Raw genomic sequence first — 26,921 nt, forward strand, 5'->3', positions numbered from 1 at the left:
AAAATGTTATATTCAGGAAATGACAATCAAGGAAGAAGTAGCCATAGTATTCAACACAAAATATGAGGCGAATCTTCTTGAATGGCAGGCAGTCTCAAGTAGAGTGATGTGGGCAAATATCAGAATGGAGAACTGGACAATGAGACTTATTTGTGCCTATGGTCCCACAGAAGGTTCTACTAAGGTAGAAGTGGAGGAATTTTTTGATGCTTTAGAAAAAGCAACTGACACAATGAAAAAGGAAAAGTTGGTCATTGTTGGGAATCTAAATAGCAGAGTAGGAAATGATTGTGACATACAAAGATATTTTGGGAAAATTTGGAGAAAAGAGCAAAGCTAATAATAATGGCAAATATCTGTTGGATTTCTGCTCAGGACATGGACTGGTTATTACTAACACCATGTTCCACATAAAAATGTGCACAAATTCACATGGAGAGAAGAGACTAGGAATAAGAAAGTCTCATTGATTATGTTATTGTTGATAGTGATGTTTTCTCCCTGGTGCAGGACACCAGAGTGTGCAGAGGATTTGAAATTGGAAGTGATCACTATTTAGTTTTGAGCAGGATAAAATGAAATTTCATATTGAAAAGAATAAGATGCAAGAAAGTTTTAAAGCGAATAAAAGTTGAGCAGCTCTCAGATGTGAACTGTAGACTAAAATACACAAGGTTATTGAAAAAAAAATGAAAGAATTTGAGAACAGGAACCAAACCTTGGAGATTCAGTGGCAAGCCTTGAAAAAAACCCTGATTGATTCAGCCAGAGAGGCATGTAGTGAGGTTGTCTGCAAGAATAGAAAAATCACAACTCCATGGTGGACACAAGAAGTAAAAGAGGCAGTGAAGGAAAAGAAGAACGCATATCAAACGTTCCTGGCAAATAAGTCAGCTTGTGTTCTTAGAGAACACAGAAACAAATGTAAGAAAGTGAAACACAATGTAAAACTAGCTAAACAAAAGTCATGGGAGGACTTTGGCAAGAACATAGAAAATAAATATCAAGAAAGTGGCAAAATATTCTGGAGGTTGTTGAAGAAACTGAGGAATGGAGGAAAGAGTGCTGTAAAAGGAATTAGAGATGATAAAGGTTACATGAAAACAGGAGAAAAAGATATCCTTGAAGTATGGAGTAATTACTTCGAAAAATTGCTAAATAAAATAAGCAGTGATAGCACAGTTCTAAAAAACACTCAACAGGCATACAGTCCAGAATATATATCCATACTTGAAGTAGAAAAAGCCATCAAAGGCTTGAAATGTTTAAAGACAGCAGGGGGGGTAGATGATATTTGATCAGAAATGCTGAAGTATGGTGGTATAAAACCCTTACAGTAGCTGCACTGCATAGTTCAGAAAGTCTGGTCACAGGGACGAATTCCAGATGATTGGAGTAGAGCTCTCACAGTACCCATATATAAAAATGGAAATAAAACTGAATGTGAAAATTACAGAAGTCTTTCTCTACTGACTGTTCCTGATAACATATATGCAAGTATACTTGAGAAACGGTTGAGAAGAATTGTGGAAGAAAAGTTTGGTGAAGAACAAGCTGTTTTCAGGCCAAATAGAGGCTGTCAGGATCAGATCTTCACTTTACGACAAATAGTTGAGAAAGCATGGGAATATAACAAAGATCTGTATTTAAGTTTTGTAGATCTGGAAAAGGCATATGACAAGGTGCTAAGAGAGAAGCTATTCAATATGCTACAGTTATATGGTGTCGATGGGGGGGGGGGGGGGCATTATATCAAGCAATACTTAGTCTTTATTTGAGTTGTAAGTCAGCAGTTAGAATTGAAGGAAGTACAGGAAGATGGATTAATGTTAAATCTGTTGTGAGACAAGGATGTACATTATCCACTCTGTTATTCATTATCTATATGGATCATATTATGAAGGAAAGTGGTATTAAACCTGATATCAGAAATGGAGATGTTAATATCTGCTCTTTGCTTTATACGGATGATGTTATACTTCTAAACAAATCCGCTACAAGTTTGTAAGATTCCCTGACTAAATTGAATAAGTGTTGTAATAGATATGGTATGAAGGTCAGCATTAAAAAGACAAACACAATAAAAATAGGTAGAATTGTTGAAAATGTCAACCGTGTTGTCAACGGGGAACCTGTGGAACAAGTAAAACAATTCAGTTACTTGGGCACGATTTTTAGTGAAGATGGTAAATTAAATATGGAAATAGACAACAGAATTAACAAAGCTGGTATGGAAGGAAGTCAATTGAATAAATTCATATGGAATATGAGAGAAATTAGTCGGAACACTAAATTAACTGTATACAAAAGTGTTCAAACCAGTTTTAACTAATGGATCTGAGAGCTGGGTCAGAAGTAAAATACTTGACGAAAGACTAGAGACCGCAGATATGGGAGTCCTGAGAAAGATTAGGGGCGTGAAAAGATGGCATCAATGGCAATATCATATTAAAAACGAGGATATTAGGAAAGAACTTGACATTGTTACCATCCAGGAATGCGTTAGCAGAGCTAATCTCAGGTGGTATGGTCACTTGAACAGAATGGGTGAGGAAAGATTAGCAAAACAAGTGTTCGCTGCCAGGTTGGCAGGAAAACAACCCAGAGGAAGACCAAGATATAGGTGGAGTGATACGGTACAAAGTGCCTTAGACGATAGAAATATAAGATCTGATAATGTTGGAGTCTTGACAAGTGACAGACTGATTTGGAGGAAAATTGTAGATAGGAAGTTAGTAATGATGTAAATTTTTCATCTAGTACTATCATATCCTGTACCCCCCTTGAGGGTGCATGTCAGGAATTTGATGATGATGATGAAGTTTAGTCAAACGTCAATATCATCATCAACTCTCTGTTATATATCCTCAGTTAGTATACAGATTACTATGATTGCACAACAGGAAAAGCTTACATTATTACTAAATTCCTATCTACAACTTTCTTCCAAATTAGTCTGTTATCTGTTGGACTTGAATATTGTCAGATCTTATATTTCAGTCTTCAGAGGCACAATTAACTGCATCAATCCATCTAGTTCTTGGTCTTCCTGTCAGTCTTTTTCCTACTATCCTGGCATCAAACATCTGTTTGGATAACCTTTTGCTAATGAAAAGACAATGATGGTATAATACAACAATAGTTTCATTAATGTGTGTGTGTATTTTTTTTATTTTATTATTATTATTATTTTTTTTAATGTTGGGCCCATACATGAGAGGTTGGTTGATCAACCTATAGTACATCAGTACTATAACGTGTATGGGTGGCATATATGTTAGCAATGTGAAAGAAGGAATTCAAGGCCAAATAATATTAGATCTATCTTAGTGCCAGAGGGATCTGGGATCTCAGTTAAGAAAGCAACTGTTTGCAACTAGTTGGTGACAGTGTTCTGGGAAGTAGCTAACTGTATGGATGTTCCATTTAAGGCAGCTTATGTGCTTAACTATAAAGCTAGAAATTATGACAAACTCAGGAGAACACTGTCTTTGGTTCCATGGTATGAATTACTGAATGGGAAGGATATCAAATAGATTTGCAATCTTAAGCAAGTGGCCCATAAGAAGAAAGAAGATTATTTGGAAGAAATATCATAAAATAAGAATGAGAGGAGTTATGAAATATATGAAGCCCAGGTCAGAAAAATTATCTACTCAAAAATTATACAGAAAACTAAATTGGAATATGAAAAGAAACTGACTGTGCAGGGGCGAAAGCAACCTGCAAGAATTTTATTGCTATACTGAAAGTAAAAGAAAGAAAGAATGATTGTGGAAGCATAGTTTTTGTGAATACAGATGGTATCCTTATGTCAGAAGAAGATGAAATTGTTCAAATGATGAGAGTGCTCACTTCACTAGGATCTGTTAACCAGTTGTAACATGGTGTATTGCACTACTGCTTCATTAGATTAAGAGATAGAGATGCATGAGAATGAAGTTCAAGAGCTGTTGCAAGACCTGGATATGAATTCAGCAGTAAGAGTAGATGGGATATTAGCACATATTCTAAAGGAATGTTTAGTTGAATGGGCTATGCCCATGACATGTTTGTATAATTTGAGTCTTAGCTCAGATAAGATCCCACAAGAATGGAAAAATTGTATGGTAGTTTCGTTGTACAACGGTAGTGCACAAACAGTTATTTCTGGAGTGGTGGTGAAGATTTAAGAAATTTGTAAGAACTTGCATACAGAAATAGTTTGACAAACATGCTTTACTTTGCAGAGAACAGCATGAGTTTATTGAAGGGAGGTCATGTTTTAGCAATTTGCTCATATTTTACAACAATGTTATGGCTTAGATGAAGGGAATGAGTATACTGTGATACTATTGGATTTTGCTAAGCCATTTGATAGAATACCAGTGAAAAGCTGTTGCATAAACTGGAGAAACTGGGATTGGAATATAAACTATTGACTTGGATAAGTGGCTGATGGATAGTGATCAGGTGATGACAATATGGGGGTTATGAATCTACCAGATTTAAGAGATCATTGGTATACCCTATGGATTAGGCCTTGGACTATTGTTGTTGTTGTTGTCTATTCATTAATGATCCTTTAATAAACAGTTCCACCAGGAAGAAATGACACAAGCTTAACAAGGAAAATCAAATGCTTAAGATTAGTATTGGTTTCTTAAAAGGCATATAGTAAAACAGAAACAAAATAGAAAAATGTGCAGTTTGCTACAGGTCTTGTTCAATTATTTGTGATGATGCAAAGATAGGCAGGGTAATCGGAAATGCTACTGATATAAGCATTTACAGTAATAATTACTTTATTTCAATGTTAGTGAAGAAAGTAATACACTTTGGCAAGATATCCAGTGGCATATTATTATGTTGGTAGGATTATTCTCGGAATAACTGATGAGGTGTTTGAGTTATGGTCGATAGGAAGTTGAATTTCAAATGTCACACAGCAAAAATCACAAATACATCTCAGAGGATAATTGTGATGTTGAAACGAACATTAACATGTAAGGATAAGGAAATCATTTGCCTCTTTACAAGGCCTTGATACTACTGTGGACTACTGTGTGTAGATTTGGCTCCTTGGTTTGCAGAGGATAAGAAGCTGTGGAAATATGCAAAGAAGTGTAACAGAGTTGATATTGGGATTATGGAATATAGATTATGAGAACAGATTAAAAGAAGAAACAAGAGTAGTCTGGCACTATAACATTGCCAAGTGGGATGACCTTTGCATCTTCTGTACCTCATTCCTTTAGTTGGACTATTGTTTTTTGCCTTTCAATGAAAAATATGCACCAAATGTACGACAAAGTAAATCTAAATCTTGGTTCTCTAAAGGGTATGCAAGGCTGTAGAAGCAAAAAATCATGTATATCACAACTGGCTTTCATCAGGAACTTCATCTTTCTTTAGTGCCTATATCCAAGCCCGTAACAGCTGCATGAAAATTATCAGTGTTTCCAAAGCAAATTTGGAAAGAGCAAAAAGCAGGAAACTTGCATCTTGTTCAAATAACAGCCAAGCCTTTTGGTGTCTGACCAAACAATTGGACATAACTTTTACCCAGCACTCATTCCACCCCTGTCATACCCAGATGGTTCTATTAATGCATCACCTACAGAAAAAACCAATCTCCTGGCTTTACCCTTTTCTTCAATGCATGCCTAACTGATCATGATAAATATTCCCCAACCATTCCAGATGCACAATACTCAATGCCTTCTCTGTCCTTTCATTAGAAAGAGATCAGAAGAATATTGTCCAAATTAGACATTAAATAGTCTTCTGGTCCTGATGGTATTCCTCTGATTGTCCTGAAGGGCTGTGCATTATAACTGACTCCTGTCCTATATCATCTGTTTATGCCTGCTTACTCCACTGGCTAATTTCTATAGCATGGAAATTAGCCTATGTTCAATCCATTCCCAAGAAGGATGACAAATCACTACCACAAAACTATTTTCCACGCTCTCTACCTAAGTCCTCTCTAAAGTAATGAAGAGAACCAAGAATACTCACCTTCTACGTTACCATGAAGGCACCCATCTAATAAATGACCACCAGTATGGATTCTGCTGCTAATCAACAGGAGATAGTCTGACACAAAGGCCTGTTAAGCAATCTCCCATCATTTGGTCTGTCCCATGACTTCTGCATTTGGGTTGTCAGCTTTCTGACTGGATGCACACTATGTGTGATAGTAGACAGTTCCTTATCGTCCGATTATGCAACTAATGCTGGGGTTCTACAAGGCTCTGTTCTCTCTCACCAACCTCTTATGTATATCAGTGATGTACTTCAGTTGACCACGAACTTAATGCACAGTTTCAGGGACAACAGCACCTTGCAACCTCCCTTTCATTTGACAAACCTTGCACTACACAAATCATCTCACTTTACAGTGCATCAACCTCCACTGCCTTCATTTCTGATCTCCAAACCATCCTTCAACAGGGATCAAATAACCTTGTCAATTTTAATGCTGGCACAACTTAGTTCTGCCTTATTTCCCAAAAAAAGAACCAGTTTCTTCCAGTATTAGATTGACAACGTTGATATAATAAAGCGTTGATATAATAACTACTGTTCAGAGATGAAGTGTTACTTCATCTCTGAACAGCAGTTAATCTTATATAAATCACAAATTTCCCTAGCTATTAAATACTGTTCTGACATTTGAGATAGGGTCCCTTAGAACATCCTAAAAATAGTTGATTTACTATAAGAGGGCAGCCAGAGTGATTAATGACCCATCTCTTACTAACTCATTCCACCCAGTTTTGGATATTTGATTTCTACAATATGTATCTTCTATAAATATTTCCATGGTAAGTTTTCACATGAACTAGTTAATAATTCCTCCACTCTCTACTAAATCTCTTGAAACATACGGCTACCACCCAATATCCTTTCATAGTACAACTCAAAACTTACAGAACAAGTTTCTTTTCCTCCTCCTTCCTCACTGCTACCGCTATATTGTGCAATATCTATCTCCATGTGAATATCCACCTCAAAGAATACAACACACATGCCTTTAGATCAAGTGTAAAGAAGTTTCTTCTTTCCCAACCCACTACTCATACATGGATGAGTCATTGACTCCTTGGAGGTCCATTTTACTATTTCTCTGTTTCTGGATCATAAGGTTAAGTTCAAAAATGGTTTATTTCTATGTATCTATATTTAACTCTCAACTGCGGGGTGCTTAAGGGTCAAAGCCATAAAACTGAGAGGAGACCTCCACATAGCCTTTAAAGGAATGTAGAGTACTAACCAGGGCTTCTGACTCTAATGTCCAATCTTCACCTTCTCATGGTGCACTCTATTAGGTATCTACCTGGATACTGAACAAACGAGGATGGGCTGGCAATTTGGGATTTAGCAGACCAAATTGTATTCTTATTGGTTTAAACCACAATATAAAATGATGGTACAACATAACAGAATTTCATGCTGGCTGGGGTGTCACCCGGTTAAACAAGGCCCCCGTTGTTTTCGCCAGGGAACCAGGGTGAACAGCGAAAAGTCAGCTACTGGAACAAATCCTAAAACCCACCCCAACTCAACATCACCAGAGTTAAAGATCGGTACTATCAACATAAGAAGTCTGAATGGCAAAGAAATGGAGCTGGCTGAGGAATTAGATAAGTACCAGATCGACATAATAGGGGTGACGGAATCAAAAAAGACAAAAACTGGTGAGATCTTTCTGAGCAATAAATACAAAATGTTATATTCAGGCAATGAAAATCAAGAAAAAGAAGAAGTAGCCATAGTATTCAACACTAAATACAAGGCTAATCTTCTTGAATGGCAGGCAATTATCAAGTAGAGTGATGTGGGCAAATATGAGAATGGGGAACTGGACAATGAGGCTTATTTGTGCCTATGGTCCCACAGAAGGTTCTACTAAGGTAGAAGTGGAGGAATTTTTTGAGGCTTTAGAGAAAGCAACTGACACAATGAAAAAGGAAAAGTTGGTCCTTGTTGGGGAATCTAAATAGCAGAGTAGGAAATGATTGTAAGAAACAAAAATATTTTGGAAAATTTGGAGAAAAGAGCAAAGCTAATAATAATGGCGAATACTTATTGGATTTCTGCTCAATACTAATACAATGTTCCAACATAAAAATGTGCACAAATTCACATGGAGAGAAGAGGCAAGGAAAAAAAAGAAAAGTCTCATATAGCTTTGAGAACCATAGCTTTATACTCAGCCTGTGCCAAATCCTGCAATAAATTCAAAGCAATCATCAGCGCTATGCCCAAATGTGAGAGCAGTAGTCCAAGGTAGAAAGATAGATTTGTATTGAGTTAGTAGCTGGACAGGTGAGAGGTTCTTGAGTGAAAAAGTATGCCAAGTTTTTTGGAGGCTGAGAATGCTGTAGAGGTGATGTCCGTATGCCAGAAAAGCTAGGGAACGGTTCAAGAGAGATCCAAGCTTGTTGTTCAGTTGAATGTCATCAGAGGTAAAGGGCGAAGAACTATGATCATTTTTGTGGCTGGGGAAGGGGGGGGGGGCAGAATCGTTTTATAAGCATTGAAGGTGACTGCATTTTCATCACCCCATTGGATAGTATGGAGATCAGTGTTTAGGACACTGGTTGTAGAAAATTTTCAACCCTTCAGATGCTTGACTAATATGTTGTGCGAGTAAGAGGAATAGAGAGTTATTAGAAGCAAATCCATGTATATGTTTTGAGGTCATTTATCCATTCAAGAAAGAAAATAGGCAATATAACACATCCCTGAGAAATACCTGGATTTAGATAAAGGGTAGAAGGCAAACTGTAAGATGGTATTTGGCTCTGTGCCACATCCTATCAAATGTCTTGGAAATGTCAAGTTCAACAGCACCGGTTTCTCTATACTTTTCCATTGCACATGTCCAGAGTTAGGTAATACTGTAGATCTTAAGCCAGAGAATCCATACTAGTGGTGACTGATTAGATGGTAGTTCTCCAGGTGACGAAGTTCACTGTTGTTGCATTGTTCCTGTTATAGCTGAAGGTGATTTGCCTTGGTCATCTGTTTAGTGGTTAGAAGAGAAGAAGAATAATACCAGAGGGTCAGCTTTGTGTTTAGGTGTTGTTGCAATAATACCATCCAGGTTAGAAAGAGGTGGAGCCAATGGTGATCTATGGAAATTTTAACAAAGGGCTCGCATTGTCGAGCAAAAAAAAAAAAAAAAAAAAAAAAAGCTATATTTCACACAAAAACTTTTATTAATACAGCTTGTATACAAATTCCAATCAAGAAGTATGAAAGGCTACTGGTTTTACCATACGATTGGCTACCAGAAGGAAGAAGGATAAAAATAGTGCATGCACTAATTTTATTTTCAAATTTGGGCACATTCGTTATAGAGGAGTTGAAACAACAATTCCAAATAATCTATACACTGCCAAATAGACTAATTTCTGTTAGGTTACTGTATGAGTTTGTCGCTTAATATGTTTTAAAAAAAAATTTTTTTGTAAAAAGTAAAGTAAACAAGAAGAACAAGGGGCTCGCAAATTTGAGAAAAATTTAGCAAAGGGCTCGAGCGAGCCCATTTATAGCTCACCACTGGGTGGAGCACAAATGGAAAGAAATTGTGTCAAGCTGTCTTTGCAAATAACCAAGAAAGCATAGTGGGAAATTTATGCAAGAGGTGTAGTTCCTGTATTTAGCTTTTTTTTCAGAATCAGGTTTGTTAATGGTTGTTTGCAATTGTTGTGGGATTCATTGTAGGCTGATTATGAAGCTGGAGCTTTCATTTGAAGCCACTTGCAGTATGCAGTTTCCTTTTTTTCTTCTTAAACTAGTTGTCTTGGCACATTTCTTGGTCATTCTGCATGTTTAGATATTGAGTAGGAATTTTGAATGGAGTGAGAAATGAAAGTCTTCATTCCAGCAGGCTAATTTCTGTAATGATCACAGCGAGTATCTGTCTGGAAACCAGAAACAGTAGTTTGATCATAGAAATGAGAAATAAAAATCTCAGACCTTTCCACTTGGCATGTTGTAGTAGTGGGAGGAGTGTTCCACTAGAAATGAAACATATGTTATTATGGTCTAAGTTGCAAAGAGGAGAATTAATGAAGAATAAATGGATCTAGAATGTTGGGTGAGTAGAGAGGATTGTCTGCTATTCTGGTTGGTAGCTAAACAGTTTGCTTTAGATCATTGCATACCAAATATTTCAGTTTCTCTTTCAACTTGTTCAGTCAGATTGTAAAATGTGAGCTAGTTGGAATTTACATTAAAGTAATCAAGAAACATGACTTGACTGTTTGGTTAGTTGGACTGCAGGTAATTAAGCTTCAGTGATAAGAAGTTGAAGAGACTGGGTAATCTATCTGTTTTTATCTTACTGTCATGATGATGATTCACAAATGAGAGGGAGAATTAGGGTGGCATGCAGTGAGTGGAGATAAACTTTTATAGATGTGACCCATTGACACCTACATTGCCGGATGATGCTGGAAGAAAGCTGAGTAGCAGTGTGCACAATCTGATGTGACCCTCAAAAAAAAAGAAAAGAAAAAACTTCACCCTCTCCTTCATTTTTGAGGGTTGTGATCCACAATTCTCAAAAATAGAGGTGAGGCTGAAGTTCTCTACATTATGTGCAATATGTCCTTGATGGGTGTCACTCATACTGCATATTCTAAAAGGGGAGTGAGAAATCAGATTCCCTCCACACATACATTCTGGAAACCAAACATGACATCAACCACTTGAGGCACCTAATAAGCAAGGCGATAGTGTTTCACGGTGAATGGTCATCTACCACTTAGTGGGTGTTGTTAGCAATACTTGCATTTAAATTCTTTGACAATAGGAATGTTCACTGAAAATTCCAGAGAGCCCTTTGATGAAAACAGGCTACACCTTGAGAAGGTAGAGTCGACTGTACTTCACTGGTAACGCCACTCTAGCTGGACATAATTCAATGAAATTTTGGTATTTAGGATTTCAGTGAAATTTGTTTAGCTAATTCAGTTTTGGTTCAGTTGCAGTTTTGAATAATTTGGCATTGTTATTTGAAATGGAAGAAGAATGAATGTGTGGAGTATATTTGAGGATTAAAAGATCTGTATGCAAGAAATGGATTACATTTGAACAGAGAAAGATGCAGGCATTTGAAGAGGCTTTTTTGGGGGGGGGAGTGAGTGTGTTAGCAGGGGAACTAGAATTTAAAGTGTGGAATGTAGCAGGAATGGCTTCATCAGAGGTAATTGCATAAGAAATGAAAAGATATATACTATATTACAGAGCCAAGTGGAGTATGCAAAGAGTAATAATAGCTATATGAATACTGATGTTGCATTATTTTTTTCTGTATGCAAATGCCAGATGCATTAGGAATAAATGGAATGAGTTTATATCGTTAATTTACTCGCATTCTTTCCAAAGATTGTTAGTATCAGTGAAACTTGCTGAGAGGATGTTCTGAAATGGATAGAAATTGAAGGGTACATTATATTTTGGCAGTGTGGGGAAAGTAAATGTAGTAGTGGAGTATTACTCATAAGAGATGAACTGTACCTCTCTCAGGGTAGAGAATCATAGTGGAAATGACACTAATGTCTTTGAGAGTATATGGTGTGAAATAGAAGTTTATAAGACAATATTTAGTGGGATGCTGCTATAGATCAAGAATTAGTTGGAAAGTGCAAAGCAAGTGATCATTATGGGTAACTTCAACTATAGCAGTATCAGCTGGGCAGAGGAAGCAGCATACAACACTAAGGGAACCGAATTATTGGACTTCTTGAGGGACAACTGTCTTAAGTGGCATGTAGTGGAGAGAACACAAGGATCTGGAGTTTTGGACTTGGTCATATATCAAAGTATCTGATTGTGACTGAGATGACATACTTCCCCCATTCCCCCTAGTTGGTGAGAGTATCCATGTAGTTTTGACTTGTAGGATGAATAGGCTTGTAGAATTATCAGGGTGGAAGGAATTTATGCGGAATTATAAGGCAAGTATCAGCTGAAAGCAAACTAGCTTGAAGCAGTACAGTGGATGAAAGAATTTGAAGGAAGAGAAGATAGTAATGCATGGGAAATACTTAAAAAAAAATCGTTGATGGCAGTGGCAGATTGAGTGAAGATGATAGTGATTCAACGAAAAAGAGAATTATAGAATGCATATAAAGAGCGAGAGAGAGAGAAGTAGATAACAGTTGCATGAGGAATATAAGGCTCAGGTTAGGAAAGCGACTATTATAGTAAGGAAATTATAAATAGAATCTGAAAGGAAACTAGTGCTGCAATTCAAGGAAGTTTTTTTGCTATATGGTCAGTAGAAGGAAAGAGAATTGTGGCTGGATTACTTTGCTAGATGGAGCCAGGACTTGGGTGATCAAGGTAGATGATATAGTTGAATTATTTAATGATCACTTTATTAGAGCATTCCAACCTGGTAAAGTAGTCATTATTCCCAGAGAGAGAGAAGTAGATAACAGTTGCATGAGGAATATAAGGCTCAGGTTAGGAAAGCGACTATTATAGTAAGGAAATTATAAATAGAATCTGAAAGGAAACTAGTGCTGCAATTCAAGGAAGTTTTTTTGCTATATGGTCAGTAGAAGGAAAGAGAATTGTGGCTGGATTACTTTGCTAGATGGAGCCAGGACTTGGGTGATCAAGGTAGATGATATAGTTGAATTATTTAATGATCACTTTATTAGAGCATTCCAACCTGGTAAAGTAGTCATTATTCCCAGAGGGATAAAGAAAGGTGAAGTTTTAGTGCTCAGTGAAATAATGTATTCTGAATACTAAGTATGTGAATGTCAGTAAGTGTGTGTGTGTGTGTGTGGAGGTGGGGGGAGGGATTGATGCAATTTTACCAGTTTTTAAGGGAATGTGCTGTGGAACTGACTGCCATTAATCTGGCTGTTTAGTGAAAGTCTTGCAACAGGGCAAATTTCTGGAGAGTGAAGGAGGGTAAGAAAGTGTCATTGCATAAGTGTAGTGATAGAATGGGGGGGGCATCACAATGTAGGCAGTTTGTATTTCTTTTGTAGTTGTTAAGAGTTTGGAGAAGTCGATAAGAACCCATATACAGAATTGAGCAGATGAGGGTGATGTTATTTATGCAAGGCAAAAATGGATTTGTTAAGAAGTACTCTAGTTTTAATAATCTGGCTGTCTTTCACAATAGAGTAACAAGAACAGTGGAAGAGGGTAAGGCATACACTGTTTTTTTTTTTTTTTTTGGTTTTGCAAAGGTATTTGACAGGGTGCTACATTACAAGATGGTATTTAAGTTGCAATACATGGGTTTGGATCGGTAATTAGCTTTCTGATAGATATAACAGAATTGTATATGGGGGAGGGGTGTCATATCAGGGAGTAGGAAGTTACAAGTGGAGTTCCATTGAGTTAGTACTGGAACTCGTTGTCAGATGATGTTGATGTGAAGCTTTGGAAGGTTATTAGTAATAGTGCTGATGTTTTTGCTCCTCAAGATGATTTGAATAAGCTGGAAAGGTGAGTAAATCATTGGGAGATATCAATTTAATGCAATTAAATGTAAGGTTTTGAAATTTGGTATCTGCAGATGAGATTATTCATACTTACTTGGTGGAGTTATATTGAAAGAAGTAAAGGAACCAAGGAATCTTGGAATGATTGTAGATAGAAATTTGAAGTTCACATATTGCAGAGAATGTTCAAGACAACTCAGAGAATTGCTGCAGTATTGAGGAGAGCATTGACCACTAGAGATAAAAGGATGATGGTCCCATTGTATTAAGCTTTGATCAGACTACATCTAGATTTCTCTGTTCATATCTGTTTGCCAGGATTTTAAGGAGATGAAATAATTTTGGAGAGGATGGAGAAATGGATGATGATATGAGGACTGTACAGTGTTAGTTATGAGGATAAACTGAAGGCATGCAGACTACACATCTTAGTTTATAGAAGACAAAAGTAGGCATGATTGAGACATTTAAGCTGTTGTAAGATTACTATTATCAGATTGACACTGGGAACATTTTTCATACAGTTGAATGAGAGGAAGGAAGAAGGACAAGGGGTTATCCCTGGCAGTTGCAAAAGGAAGTAATGAGTAAGAAGTCAAAAAGCAAGTAATAGGAGCATGGAATGCATGCTTTAGAAGGTGGTGAAAGTGCAAATGGCGAATGTGTTTGTCTAGGAAAATAATAATAATAATGGATATTATTTCTGGGAAAAATCCCATGTTACTCCTCTTAACAAACTATTATATTTATGGTTATTTGCCTGCTTCTTATGTTGGAGGTTTAATGGATTTTTTACAACACTCAAAAAGAATTAAATTAGAATTTAATACTCCTATATTTCGTCCTAGTCACTAGGACATCTACGGGGATTACAAAGACAATTAATGTAACATGCACACAAAAACTTACAATACTAAGCCCAACCACGTGGGTGACACTAAAGTCCTATCTAGGTGGAGCGCCCTCTAAGGGCGGTAGTAGGTGGCCTGGAACGTAAGGTGGGACCTCTGGTGATGAGTGTTTCCCAAATCTTTGGAAGCTTAATGCAACCGTATTTGTTAAGATTTGGTTGGTTTCTGAGAGCTGCTGCTGCTTCTAAGAAAAGTCTCTCTTTCTTGTATTTGCTGTGGTGGAGCATGGTGGTTTTCTTCCATGATACTCTGTGGGTGGTGTCCAAAACATGGTCAGCCAAGCCTGAGTGGCCATAGTTGTGTTTAACGATGTACGACTTGTGTTCCTCCAGACGGATGGATGCTGATCTGCCTGTCTGTCCAAAGTACGCAAGCTTACAGGAACAGGGTACTTTGTAAACTCCAAGCAGAGAGAGAGGAGGGAGCTGATCTTTCGTAGAACGGATAAGGGTAGCAAGTTTGCGGTAGGGCTTATATGCTGTGTGTAGGTTATACTTTTTTAGTGTCTTGGCTATTTTTTCCGAAGTGCCTTGGACGTAGGGTATGGTGATGGCATTTTTAAATTCTTGTTGACGTGAGGGACGGGGAATGGGGGAGGAATTGATTATTTTTTTGATACTGTGTTCGCTGTAGCCATTGGACAGGAAAGTTCTGTGTATGTGGTTAAGTTCAGCAGTGAGGGTGGTTCCACTGGAACAAAGATTGTGGGCTCTCTTGGTAAGGGTTTTAATGATGCCATATTGTTGTGAGGGGTGGTGGTGGGAGAGTTTGTGAATGTATCTGCCTGTGTGTGTGTGGGTTTTCTGTATACAGTGAAGGCAAGTGTATCATTGGGCAGGCGCATGACTAAGGTGTCTAGGAAGGGTAAACAATTGTTCTTTTTCTTTTCCATAGTAAACTGGATTCTTGGATGTAGGCTATTGAGATGACAGAGGAAGGAGTCTAACGTGTCTGGGCCATGAAGCCAAATGGAGAACAAATCATCTACATATCTTAGCCAGATAGAAGGTTTGAGTGGGGCTGAGTCTATGGCTCGTTTTTCAAAATCTTCCATATAGAAATTGGCAAGGGGGGGTGAGAGGGGGGGAACCCATGGCAGTTCCTTCTATCTGCTTGTAGATTTTTTTATTCCAAGAGAAATATCCAGAGTTGATGGCAAAGGAAAAGAGATCTAAGATTTCAGAGGGGAAAACATTTTCTAAGAGAGATAAAGTGTCAGTTAAGGGAATATTGGTAAACAAAGAGGAGATATCAAAGCTTACCAATATGTCTGTATTGTTCACGGTTAAATTTTCTGTGAGGGCTTTAAAGTGGGTCGAGTTTTTTATATAGGAAGCTGAATTTCTGGTGAGGGGGGACAGAGAGGTGGCCAGCTGTTTAGACAGTCTGTAACAAGGTGCATTGGTGGCATCTACTATAGGTCTGAGTGGGGAATTGGGTTTGTGGATTTTTGGTAAACCGTATATTCGGGGGGGGACGGGAGCGGAAAGGTTTAAGTTTTTTCGTGACGTCAGGGGGCCAGGAGGTTACTTTTTTAAGTAAGATTTTTAATTTCTTAACTTGTGTTTTTGTGGGGTTGTGTTCTAGCGGGATGTAGGTAGCACGATCGTGTAGGATAGTATTCATTTTACGATTGTATTCGCTGGTATTAAGAACAACTGTGGCATTACCCTTATCCGCTCTGGTGATGACGATACTTTTTTCTTTGCATAATTTCTGGAGAGCCATGCGCTGGGCATAAGATAAGTTACTTTTTGGAGGCGAAGAGTGAGCAAGGATGTTGGCTACGTCGAGTCTGATGTCGTTGGCTACCTCCGACGGTAAGCGACCGATCCCCTGTTCGATGTTAACCATTACATCGAGCACCGGCACTTCTTTCGGGGCGACGGCAAAATTACGGCCGAGGCCAAGGGCGCTGACGGCATCCTCGTTGAGCCTTTTGGAAGAGAGGTTAATTACTGTCTGGAGCGGTTGAATTTGTGGTTGTGGTTTGTCTTTAACCAGGTTGCTGTATTTCTTGACGTGTTTGATTTTTATTTTTTGAAATTCTCTCTGTGCGGAAGTTTCCGAAATGTCAGAGAGAATCGACCAAAGTTCAGGGTTAAGAACGGTGGAGAGCTCTGTATGTAAGGAGCCAATGGCGGCGTTCGTCAATGCGAGGGTGGCACGAGTAGAGGCGATTTGCTCGTGTAGTAATGCTAAGCTGGCATGTTTATATATACGGAGTGCTTTTTTGGAATGGAAATTGGTCTTCATTTTAACGCATTTCGGTATCACTCTTGTATCCCGACATCTTTTTAAAAAGGCCAGCCTATTTAGTTGTCTAGATAGTCGTAGTTTTGACTTACCGTATTGCTTGGATTTACGTGCTAAATCTTCTCCATGGATGATTAGAATTCTTGTGTAGAGGCTTAAGTGCTGTGAGGACATTATGTTGGAGGTTTAATGGATTTTTTACAACACTCAAAAAGAATTAAATTAGAATTTAATACTCCTATATTTCGTGCTAGTCACTAGGACATCTACGGGGATTACAAAGACAATTAATGTAACATGCACACAAAAACTTACAAAACTTAAACCTCTACACAAGAATTCTAATCATCCATGGAGAAGATTTAGCACGTAAATCCAAGCAATACGGTAAGTCAAAACTACGACTGTCTAGAAAACTAAATAGGCTGGCCTTTTTAAAAAGATGTCGGGATACAAGAAACTTATCTTATGCCCAGCGCATGGCTCTCCAGAAACTACGCAAAGAAAAAAGTATCGTCATCACCAGAGCGGATAAGGGTAATGCCACAGTTGTTCTTAATACCAGCGAATACAATCGTAAAATGAATACTATCCTACGCGATCACGCTACCTACATCCCGCTAGAACACGACTCCACAAAAACACAAGTTAAGAAATTAAAAATCTTACTTAAAAAAGTAACCTCCTGACGTCACAAAAAAACTTAAACCTTTCCGCTCCCATCCCCCCCGAATATACGGTTTACCAAAAATCCACAAACCCAATTCCCCACTCAGACCTATAGTAGATGCCACCAATGCACCTTGTTACAGACTGTAAACAGCTGGCCACCTCTCTGTCCCCCCTCACCAGAAATTCAGCTTCCTATATAAAAAACTCGACCCACTTTAAAGCCCTCACAGAAAATTTAACCTTGAACAATACAGACATATTGGTAAGCTTTGATATCTCCTCTTTGTTTACCAATATTCCCTTAACTGACACTTTATCTCTCTTAGAAAACGTTTTCCCCTCTGACATATTAGATCTCTTGTCCTTTGCCATCAACTCTGGATATTTCTCTTGGAATAAAAAAATCTACAAGCAGATAGAAGGAACTGCCATGGGTTCCCCCCTCTCACCCCCCCTTGCCAATTTCTATATGGAAGATTTTGAAAAACGAGCCATAGACTCAGCCCAACTCAAACCTTCTATCTGGCTAAGATATGTAGATGATGTGTTCTCCATTTGGCCTCATGGCCCAGACACTTTAGACTCCTTCCTCTGTCATCTCAATAGCCTACATCCAAGAATCCAGTTTACTATGGAAAAGGAAAAGAACAATTGTTTACCCTTCCTAGACACCTTAGTCACGCGCCTGCCTAATGATACACTTGCCTTCACTGTATACAGAAAACCCACACACACAGGCAGATACATTCACAAACTCTCCCACCACCACCCCTCACAACAATATGGCATCATTAAAACCCTTACCAAGAGAGCCCACAATCTTTGTTCCAGTGGAACCGTCCTCACTACTGAACTTAACCACATACACAGAACTTTCCTCTCCAATGGCTACAGCGAACACAGTATCAAAAAAATAATCAATTCCTCCCCCATTCCCCGTCCCTCGCGTCAACAAGAATTTAAAAATGCCATCACCATACCCTACGTCCGAGGCACTTCGGAAAAAATAGCCAAGACACTAAAAAAGTATAACCTACACACAGCATATAAGCCCTACCGCAAACTTGCTACCCTTATCCGTTCTACGAAAGATCAGCTCCCTCCTCTCTCTCTGCTTGGAGTTTACAAAGTACCCTGTTCCTGTAAGCTTGCGTACTTTGGACAGACAGGCAGATCAGCATCCATCCGTCTGGAGGAACACAAGTCGTACATCGTTAAACACAACTATGGCCACTCAGGCTTGGCTGACCATGTTTTGGACACCACCCACAGAGTATCATGGAAGAAAACCACCATGCTCCACCACAGCAAATACAAGAAAGAGAGACTTTTCTTAGAAGCAGCAGCAGCTCTCAGAAACCAACCAAATCTTAACAAATACGGTTGCATTAAGCTTCCGAAGATTTGGGAAACACTCATCACCAGAGGTCCCACCTTACGTTCCAGGCCACCTACTACTGCCCTTAGAGGGCGCTCCACCTAGATAGGACTTTAGTGTCACCCACGTGGTTGGGCTTAGTATTGTAAGTTTTTGTGTGCATGTTACATTAATTGTCTTTGTAATCCCCGTAGATGTCCTAGTGACTAGGACGAAATATAGGAGTATTAAATTCTAATTTAATTCTTTTTGAGTGTTGTAAAAAATCCATTAAACCTCCAACATAATGTCCTCACAGCACTTAAGCCTCTACACAAGAGTTGCCTGCTTCTGTTTAGGAGTGCCCCAGTTTAAATGCCATTGGCTCTTTTCTCATGGATTCTTAGGGCATTGCAGATGTATATTTATCAATAAATATATGTTGCATAGACAAGAAATTTGCACATACCTTTTTCTGGGTATTGTGGCTCTTCTTCTTCCGCATTGGCCAAACTACTGTGTGTGTGTGTGTGGGTGGGGAGGGGGGATTTTGGCAAGTGGGAGAATTGAAATAACAAATGGAAAAACCCAGGTTTTTTTGAATAACATATATATACATATACATTATAAGGGATGGGCAGAGCGTTTTTTATATATTTATTTGAGGTGGGAAAGGGTGAAAGGGGTTGAAAACAGCAACTGATTTTTGGAGGGGGGGAAGAGAGTTGACGGGGTGCGGTCCGTTTTGACTATTCGTGGTCGTCATCTGAACACATGGAGGAAGTGGATGCTATGTCAGGTCGGGTAGGTGCTTCTGCTTTTGAAGCGTTTGTGTTATTGCCTATTGGTCGGGGTTGTGACCTCAATTTTATGTTGTGTAGCTTCCAAACCTCGGAGATTATGTAGAGCCTGTGTACGTTGATAGATTTCGCGTCGCACTTTATGGCTATTGTTTCCGATATTCTAACATCGTTTCATTGTCTTGTCTGTTTACTATGATGGCCTTGTCGATCTGCGGGGTATGTTTTTGTTTAAGGGCATGGACAGCTATTTCCGTTTTTCCTGTGCTTTGTATTCAATTTTTCTTTTTGATGTTGCGTTTTTTAGTATTTAAACGTTCTGGAATAGAGTTGTTACAATCGCGGAAGTGTTCTTGTAGTCTTGCCCATAAAGACCTGATGGTGGAACCTGTGTAGGTGATATCATAGTCTTTTTGGCTACAAACTGGTATTCACCACAAACCAAAAATTGGCAAATCTCCTAAAACCCACTAAATCTCAGACACAAAAAGAAATATTTGAACACCACAACGTAGTCTATAAATTTCCCTGCCAAAAAGACTGTGATATCACCTACACAGGTTCCACCATCGGGTCTTTATGGGCAAGGCTACAAGAACACTTCCGTGATTATAACATCCCTATTCCAGAACATTTAAATACTAAAAAATGCAACATCAAAAAGAAAAATCGAATACAAAGCACAGGAAAAATGGAAATAGCTGTCCACACCCTTGAACAAAAACATACCCCGCAGATCGACAACAATGAAACAATGCTTAGAATATCGGAAACAATAGCCATAAAGTGTGACTCTATCAACGTACACAGGCCCTACATAATCTCTAAGGTTTGGAAGCTACACAACATAAAATTGAGGTCACAACCCCGACCAATACGCGATAACACAAACACTTCAAAAGCAGAAGCACCTACCCGACCTGACATAGCATCCACTTCCTCCATGTGTTTAGACGACGACCACGAATAGTCGAAATGGACCGTACCCCGTCAACTCCCTTCCCCCCCCTCCAAAAATCAGTTGCTGTTTTCAACCCCTTTCACCCTTTCCCACCTCATATACAGAGTGTTCGGGATAAATTTGACAGTTTCGTAAGGAAAAAGAAAATCTTCTTTGTATCTATTAAATTTAATGAATTGACAAAAAAACATTACAGGCAGAGTTAATTACAATACTATCAACAAGATTTACTCAAAATAACCACCATTAGCATCGATCACAGCTTCAATTCTGCTTCGGAACCTCGAACAAGCTGATGCTACAGTCTCCCTGGGAAGGGCCGCAAAAACTGTTTTAATTTTATCCATTAACTGGGCTTTTGTATTACTGGAAGTGCGATTGGTGTCTTTTTCAACTGCGCCCCATACAAAATAATCCATGGGGTTAAGGTCTGGGGAGTTTGGAGGCCAAACATTTGGACTGGTGAAGTCGTAGAAATTTTCAGACAACCATTTTTGACTTTTCCCAGAGGTGTGGCAAGGGGCCGAATCCTGCTGCCATACATACGGCCTACCATTGGCTACCCTTGTTATCCAGGGCTTGACTACAGTTAGCAACTCCACGAACAAAGCCCGAATTCCAATGCCAGGGTTCTTCAACACCTGTTCCTGCAGATTTGCGAGGAATTCTGCTGTACGAACGCAATCAGATCGTCTGCTAGGGATCTTTCTTCTTGCTACATCCTCGTAGTCACCATTGCAAGTCTCTAGTTCATGCCTGATTGTTTTTACTGTATTCAGGGAGCATTGGGCAGCAGTCGTAATATCCTTATTTTGATGGCGGGCATGAATCATCATGATACAAGTTATTCTCTTCCATGATTCAGGTGGGTTCCAGCTATCCATCCTTTCTGACATCTTGTATATGAATGAAGAAGGGTCCAAACTTTTAAATGAAGAGAAGTGTGTGTTAATACATGTAACTTACGGAAAAATATAATTAATTATAAATATGTCAAATTTATCCCGAACACCCTGTAAATATATAAAAAAAAACCGCTCCACCCATCCCTTATAATATATATGTATATATATGTTATTCAAAAAAAACCTGGGTTTTTCCATTTATTTCAACTCTCCCACTTGCCAAAATCCCCCCCACACACACACACAGTAATTTGGACAATGCGAAAGAAGAAGAGCCACAATACCCAGAAAAAGGTATGTGCAAATTTCTTGTCCTCTATGCAACATATATTTATTGATAAATATACATCTACAATGCCCTAAGAATCCATGAGAAAAGAGCCAATGGCATTTAAACTGGGATACTCCTAAACAGAAGCAGGCAAATAGCCGTAAATATAATAATAATAATAATAAGATGAAGAATTCCAAATGCAAGATATTATCAGAATTCCACTAATAATTTTTGAGTATCTCAAATTTTACTGTTAGTTGGATCATTTTTAGTAGCAAAATTAGACTAGAGTGTATTATATGTGTGTAATAAATATAGACAAAAAAAAGGATCTGATTTCATTTGTTGTGATAATGAATGTTATTACTATACAACAGCTCTATTATGAAAAATACTTGTTTGTGATTATTTTCAGGCATTTCCATCTTCCTATTTTTTTATTTTTTTTTAATGTGTCTGAATCATTCATTCTAGGAAGTAATTTTTGTGTGCAGCGAATTGCTGATGGTGAATAACATTGAAAGTTCAAATAACACATGACTGGTAATCAGTTTACGAAATTAACAACGCATATAAAGTATATTAATTAAAGGTAACTTTAATGAATAACTTCTATATTTCGGCAACGTCACGTTGCCATCTTCAGGAACATAAAGATATGGTATGTGCACGCAGGCACTAACAAAAGCAAATGAGGAAGAAAGCAAGAAACTAATATTGTTCCTAAGTCCTAATGGTGCCCTCTGGCAGGCTAATTTGGTTGTCTTGGCAGTTGGGCTGAAGTTCTCATAATGTAAGTCTGCTAAATTTGAGGTAGTTTCATGCACCCAAATTTGTTGAGGTTAGGAACGTTTTTTAGAGCTGCTGATGATTCCTTGAATAATCTTTCATATTTAAACTTGCTGAAGTGTATTATTTTTGTTTTCTTCCAACGAATTCTATGGTGGGTATCTAAGGCATGGTCTGCCAGCCCAGAGCGGCTGTACTGGTGAAACCGGATATAGTCTGTGTTCTGAAATCCTGATACTTGTTGTTCTGCCTGTTTGGCCAAAGTAGGACAATTTGCAGCTGCAAGGGACCTGGTATACACCAGGTAGGTCTAGGGGAAGTGGTTGGTCTTTGGTAGAGCGGATAAGGGATGCCACTTTTTATATGGTCTGTAACAAGAAGTAAGGTCATATATTCTTAGGATATTGGTTATTTTCTCAGAGGTGCCCTGGATGTAGGGGATGGTGATAGATTTGTGGTGTAATCTTTATTGGGGAAGGGGGTTGTGGTTTACTGGTTTTAGTATTTTTTGGATTTTTTTGGGGTTATAGCCATTGGCTAAGAAAGTGTTGAGGATGTGGCTTAGTTCAGTAGTTAGGGCCTTGTCATCTGAGCAGATTAATTTTGCCCTGTTATATAGTGTTTTTATAACCTCATATTGTTGTGAGGAGGGGGGAGGGGGATTGCTGGTGAATGTATCTGCCAGTATGGGTGGGTTTTCTGTAAACAGAGAAAACCAAAGATCCATCAAGCTGGCGAGTGATTAAAGTGTCTAGGAAGGGGAGGGTGTTGTTTTCCTCTTTTTCTAAGGTGAACTGGACTCTGGGGTGTTGGTTGTTTAAGTGTGTTAGGAAGGAGTGGAGTGAGTCTGAGCCATGTGGCCAAATAGTGAACACATCATCCACATAACGAAGCCAAATAGTGGGTTTTTATGGGGCAGAGTTTAAGGCTTTCTCTTCAAAGGTCTCCATAAAGAAATTGGCCAAGGGTGGAGAAAGTGGTGAGCCCATGGCTGTCCCCCTCTATCTGTTTGTAGAACTTTCCTTGCCAAACGAAATAGCCTGAGTTCATTGTGAACTGAAATAGGGCTGAGATATCAGGAGGAAACTTGGCTTGGATGAGCTGTAGGGTTTCTTTGAGTGGGACTTTAGTGAATAGGGAGGAGACGTCAAAACTGACCATTATGTCAAGTGTGTTGGAGCGAGAGGTTTAAAATAAATTTTAAAAGTAAAAAATAATACGCCGCAGCAAGTTTAAATACGAAAGATTATTCAAGGAATCATCAGCAGCTCTAAAAAACGTTCCTAACCTCAACAAATTTGGGTGCATGAAACTACCCCAAATTTGGGAGACTTACATTATGAGAACTTCAGTTCAACTGCCGAGACAACCAAATTAGCCTGCCAGAGGGCACCATTAGGACTTTAGGAACAATATTAGTTTCTTGCTTTCTTCCTCATTTGCTTTTGTTAGTGCCTGCGTGCACATACCATATCTTTATGTTCCTGAAGATGGCAATGTGACATTGCCGAAATATAGAAGTTATTCATTAAAGTTACCGTCAATTAATATACTTTATATGCATTGTTAATTTCGTAAACTGATTACCAGTTATGTATGACCAACGTATAAATAAGCCTTGCTACCAAAATAACACATAGTGGCTTGTCCTTCATGGTAACTGAGAATTTAAATTAGCTTCTATCCAAAATGGAATAATTTCTTAAAATCTCTTGTTTAATGCTTATCCAATCAATGCAGGAAAGCAGTTTGCTGTTCAGGTAATTGAAATGTCAGATAAACAAAGGTACAATTACATGGTGCTGTACCAGAAGTTGGTTGACATACAAAGGTCAATTAATTGAAAGATTGTTGTTTTGAAGATTGGATAAATGGTAGGTTACTATAGTATGCACAAAATAGACTTGCTGTGAATGCATTAAAAAGAGGACATTTATTTTATAATCTTCTGTGACTTATTCAGTCCATTTAAATTTGATTACCTGTCACAAATTAAAAAAATATATATATTCTTTTCAACAAAATTCAAGGTAATCTATATTGATTTAGCCACCACTTCGTCCAGTTTCTACTGATGGGACTAGTCTACTGCGGGACAAGGTTACTACGCAGACTCAAAGATTACAGAGAAATTCATATGCTGATGGTTCTGCATTTAATAAATCTGGTTGTACCTTATCTACGCCATCAAGTGAACCAGTAGTACCATCGCTTAATAAATCTGGAGAGCTGGAACCAACCAAACCTGTGCCCCCACATGCTGTATCTATTTTGGCTAGTAAATTGGATCCAGTTCGCAGGAACAGTTATGGGTAAGCTGTAGTATGGGTAAGAAAAAATGTAGAATTATTGCAATTGGATTTTTAGGCTGACTATTGATAATTTTTTTTCCTTTTTTTATTGACAAAAGGAAATACTTAATAGTTACAATTCCAGGAATATGTGACATTATTCAGTGTTTATGTATATGTACATTGTGTGTGTATGTTTTTATTGAAAACACTAAACTAGCAGTATACATGGCAGTGTTCAAACCAATTTTAAACTTATAGATCTGAAAGTTGGGTTAGAAGTAAAGCAGTTAAACAAAAACAGGAGATCATTGATATAAGAGTTCTGAGAGAAATTAGAGGAGTGAACAGATTCATCAATGGCAGAACATATTAAAAATGAAGATATTAGGATGGAATTTTTAAGATAAGATATTAGGAAGGAACTTGATATTGCTGGCATTCAAGAATGTGTGAGAACTGGACTTGTTGGCCGAATGGTTAGCGTACCTACTCTCCAACTTACAGGCTTTGAATCCCACTGTGGGTAGGATGTTTGTGATTTTCTTTAGGTGAGAGATGAATGTCATCGCCTAGTGTGACCACCACCCAGCTTATTGGAGAACCTGAAGAGCTTTAGCTGGGTTTCTGGACCATGTAAAAAATAAATGAAAAATACAAAAAAAAAAAATATATATATATATATATAATTGATAAAGATAAGGAAAAAAATATCCCTAGCCCACCCATGGTACAAAATGTACTAGATTTGCAATAACTTTTGAGGCATGGCAGCAGTGTGCTGTCGTGTGGCTTATGCAACTCCTGCTACAAAATTCACATCAATTTTCACCGTATAATTGCATTTTATTGATTTATGAAAGTTTTAAGAGTGACTGCATAGCACATCAGCGCTCATCTTAATTGGTCCAATGCAATTAATTGTAGGATAACTTTGAATACTTTAATTTTTCAATTAATATAATTTTAAATATGGAAAGCATAAAGGTCAAATAAACAATTGCTATGCTTCCTGATTATGAGACAAGCACAAAAGGTTTATGCTTCGTGGTGAGATTAGATTATCATTGGCAAATGCTAGAATGAGACAGATAATTTGAATTTTGATATGATTTTTAAATACAGCCATATAAATACTCACAGAAATCGGAAAAAGTAGTCTTTTGGGAAATTATTATTTTTCCGGGTTGAGCCAAAGAACGGCTGAAATAACTAATTTTACTTATTTTATACACTGGTTCCAACCTCCTTCGACAATAATCATATAGTCCGTGAAAACTCTGGCAGTACACAGGACATTCAGTACATCATCAACACTGCTTCTTTCCCATTGTAAATGTGGGCAAAATGTTATAAATTATTTATATCTGTGTCTTGAACATGTCATTTCACACTTTATGCATGCAAAAAGATGAAACTCAGAAAACAAAGAGCAATTCATGAAAAATGACAACATTCAATTGGATTGCTTCACACAATAACCAATCACAGCCACTAATGACTTCTAGGTGCTAATGTTTCAACGCACACCCAACCTTTTGGGCCTCTTAAAATCACTTGAATGGTGCAGTATGTTAAAAGAATTTGACATGCTGCACCATTGCACATCTGTTTAAAGGGTTCAAAGGTGTCCATATTTATGACCGCACACCAAGGCTATTCACGTGAATGTGATGCAATGTTTACAAACAGTACTTTCACTTAAATTACTGTTTGAGTTACTGTTTATTATTTGTCAGTGATTCACTTGCTGATTGCATATTCATTGTTGATAGTCTTGGGGGGGGGGGGAAGATGCAACAATTTTATATAACAACTTCATATATTTTTAAATGGGTATGTAGTTTCTCTTATTAAGATTCAGACAGTGATGAAGTGTTTTATATGTTACTTTAAAAGCATTCATATTTGCACCTGATTTCTGTGTAACATTTTTTGTGTGGTTTGGTTAGTTTATTCTGATCCAAAATAGTCAGTAGTATGAATAAAGCATCTAATAACTGAATAACACATGGAATTAAAATTTACATTAGATTTCCTCCAGATATATATATATATATATATATATGTACATTGCTTATATGTACATATATATATGTTCTGATGACTCCAGCAATATTATGGAGCATACTTTCCACAAGCATATGATACACATCAATAGAAATTTTGGACCATTCTTCCTGTAGGCATGTAGTTAGGTCCTGGACTGTTGTGGAATGGACATCCCTTAACCTCA

General features: G+C 38.0%; 1 protein-coding gene across 6 annotated transcripts in view; it reads left to right on the top strand.

Moving 5' to 3' along the window:
- Positions 1-26,921, top strand: part of spdi (sperm antigen with calponin homology and coiled-coil domains split discs) — a 371,208-nt gene that overhangs the window by 280,504 nt on the left and 63,783 nt on the right. For all 6 annotated transcript variants that reach the window (XM_090399846.1, XM_090399843.1, XM_090399844.1 and 3 more), the window contains exon 12: positions 24,444-24,706. In XM_090399846.1, the coding sequence (XP_090255972.1) occupies positions 24,444-24,706 (263 nt within the window). The remainder of the gene's footprint in view (positions 1-24,443; positions 24,707-26,921) is intronic.

This window comes from Typopeltis vanoorti, chromosome 11 (genome assembly GCF_054136105.1).
Source record: "Typopeltis vanoorti isolate ZY-2024b chromosome 11, IOZ_Tvanoo_1.0, whole genome shotgun sequence".
Taxonomy (NCBI): Eukaryota; Metazoa; Arthropoda; class Arachnida; order Uropygi; family Thelyphonidae; genus Typopeltis; species Typopeltis vanoorti.